The sequence below is a fragment of the Aegilops tauschii genome, chromosome 3, assembly GCF_002575655.3.
Source record: "Aegilops tauschii subsp. strangulata cultivar AL8/78 chromosome 3, Aet v6.0, whole genome shotgun sequence".
NCBI classification, from domain to species: domain Eukaryota; kingdom Viridiplantae; phylum Streptophyta; class Magnoliopsida; order Poales; family Poaceae; genus Aegilops; species Aegilops tauschii.
In genome coordinates, this window is record NC_053037.3 from 416,044,696 (window position 1) to 416,047,325 (window position 2,630).

At 56.9% G+C, this 2,630-nt stretch overlaps 1 protein-coding gene across 1 annotated transcript; it reads right to left on the reverse strand.

Moving 5' to 3' along the window:
- Positions 1 to 698: 698 nt before the first annotated feature.
- On the reverse strand, positions 699 to 1,676 carry LOC109754455 (heavy metal-associated isoprenylated plant protein 28). Its single transcript, XM_020313366.4, has 3 exons — positions 1,470 to 1,676; positions 1,279 to 1,354; positions 699 to 1,186 (listed from the first exon to the last, which is right to left on the reverse strand). The coding sequence occupies exons 1-3, from the start codon at positions 1,473 to 1,475 to the stop codon at positions 822 to 824; spliced, it is 447 nt and encodes a 148-aa protein (XP_020168955.1). The 5' UTR covers positions 1,476 to 1,676; the 3' UTR covers positions 699 to 821.
- Positions 1,677 to 2,630: the final 954 nt, after the last annotated feature.

Below are 2,630 nucleotides of genomic sequence, written 5' to 3' on the forward strand. Positions count from 1 at the left end.
ACCGCGTGCCATTAATGTGGGCGGCAGACGGGCGACGGCCGTGGTGTCGTTTGAACACGGAGGAGTCGCGTGCACTGGGAAGCGGCGCGGGCGGCGCTCTCGGCCGGTGCGCCGCTTCAGTGCGGCGCCGGTGAGAGGCCGTGTCCGCTCTGGACGGGCATGAATGTGACACTGGCGGTCTGGAGTGGCGATAACTGTTTCAGGAGGGAAGTGCACGCCGGTGGGGGGGAGGGGGGGGTCGGTGGTCAGGGCGGTCAGACGCAGGCGTGACAACGGTCTGGACGCCACAAAGCCCCAACGCCTGTCTGTGGTTTTGCAGGAGAAAGTGCGTCCGGACCGCTTTGCGGACCGATACATGTCCGCGTTGGATGACACAACATATCCGAACAACACGGTTCAGACGTATGCGTGTGGTTTGATGGTCGGCGTTGGAGATGCCCTAACCAGCCGAGCTAGTGCATTCTTGCCAACGGTATGGGTGGATGGTGAGTTGGATGATATGCTCACCGTGTGGTTATTGCACAGGGAATAAACTATGGCAGCAAAAAAGATTACATTTTTGTACCACCAATCCGCGCTGAAGTTGCTTGTATTGGTTGTATAGTGGCACCCCACAGGAGACAGGAACAGCAGCATATTGTTCCGTTCGGACGTAGGGTGCCACTCAGATGGCTACTCAGTATGTCCTAAATTCAAGATTATTTGAGAGCGATCGTTGTATCTGTTGGCGATTTTTTTCAGCAAAGTGTACTTAATTTACAGAGAATGAAAGAAGAAGATTTAATCATAAGTAAAACCCATCCATATTATGATCGTGTGGATCACATTACTGAGCAGCCTCCCGTGTTCTCGTCGCTGAAGTAATCGGTGGCCCTGGTGCCGCCGACGACGGCGGAGTTGGCGCCGTAGAGGCGCGAGTCGTCGTAGCCGTGCTTGTAGTAGTTGTACGAGGAGGTGGGCCCCGAGGCGTGGGTCGCGTACATCTGGGCCCCGCCCGGGTGGTACTGGTGCTGCTGCGCGAGGAGGTTGACGGCGCCGCCGGCGCCTGCGCCGGCGATGAACGGGGTCGGCCACAGCACCGCGCGCTTTCCCGTCCTCCTCACCGTCTTGAGCACCTTCTTCTGGTCCACGTCCCCGTTCACCGTCACCTTCTGCATCTCCATGTCGATCTCCACCGCGTCCACTCCTGTAAACCGGACCAGATCAGATCACCGTCATCTGAATGCGTTCAGCACATATCTCCTCATGATCTCAGATAGAAAGCTAGTGGGTACGTACCTTCTAACCTCTCGACTGCCTTCCTTATCTTCTTCTCGCACCCGGCGCAACACATATGCACGCACATCTCCACGACCTGGCAGGTGATAGACCAAGGCAGCATCATCAGACACAAAATGGCCAAATGATAAACCAGTAATACTTTCCCTAGATCCCAAACCATTCGTGAGATGGGAGATTGGGTTACTTACCGTCATATTGCTTGGCAAGCTTTGCGTTCGGTCCCTCGACGGTTTGGGGAGTTCTTCGACGTTCGGGTGAACCCGTGAGGGTTGACAAATGTACAAACAGGAGCTAGCTGAACTGCGTGTCAACTGCCAAGTTGCGTATCCGTTGTCCCACTATATATGCACGCGGTCCGTCCGCATGTGGTCTGCCCGTGAAGCATGGGCATGGCGGTCGAGCTGCGAGGTCGGCAGGGAGAGAGGGGCAAAGACTTGACTTGTGACGAACTATTTCACGTGCAAACTGCACCGACTACTTCGTTCTCCCTCCACGCTACGCGCTATAGAAAACGCCATTCGAAGCTGGCGGAGATGGGAGCCGCAAGCAACCACTGGCGTGTGGTATCCCGAGGCTCTCCTCTCGGTGCCGCGTTTCGTCCGAGTGAAGAACGGCGGGAAAGGGGGCGGGCCGCGTGATCCGCAGGCATGATTGATTGGCCGTTCAGCAATTCAGCTCAACGCCCCCTGGATCGACGGCATGCGGAGGCAGCACGTATCGCTAGTGAGAGCTGTGGCTCGGTGGCTGCGGCCGACGGTGCCAACGACAGGAAAGTCATACGTCAAATCATGTGCGGTCAGCTGAAGCCCATTATGATAGAGGTAGGTTTCCTCTAAACCCTAGACTCCCTGGCGGCGACTAGGTTTTGGGTGGATCTCGACGGCGGCCGCTGAATCCATCGGCGGGCCGCAAGGAAAAGCTCGGGGACGATGGCAACATCGGCTGCCGGCAAAGGTTGGAAGAGGAGCGGTGCACTATCCCCTCGCTCCGCGCGGGCGCAGATGGAGGAGGCACTCGGCAAGCTGGACATCTCCGAGGAGGAGGCAACGCCTCTGGTGATCGACGACGCTAACGATGATGCTTTGGCAAAGTGGCTACTGGCAAGGAAGGTTTTGCACCGGAATCTCCTCCACATACAAACGATCTGCAACACCTTACGTCCTGCATGGGGAAACCCTAGGGGGCTGGAATTCCGGCCCCTAGGGGAGAATTTGTTCGCCGCTGAATTCGACTCCAAGCGAGATCGAGATCGCGTCTGGGAAGGCGCTCCTTAGCACATTAGCAAAAACGCGGTGATCCTGGAGTACTTTGAAGAGCACATGCAGCCGTCGGAACTCAAGTTCGACAGG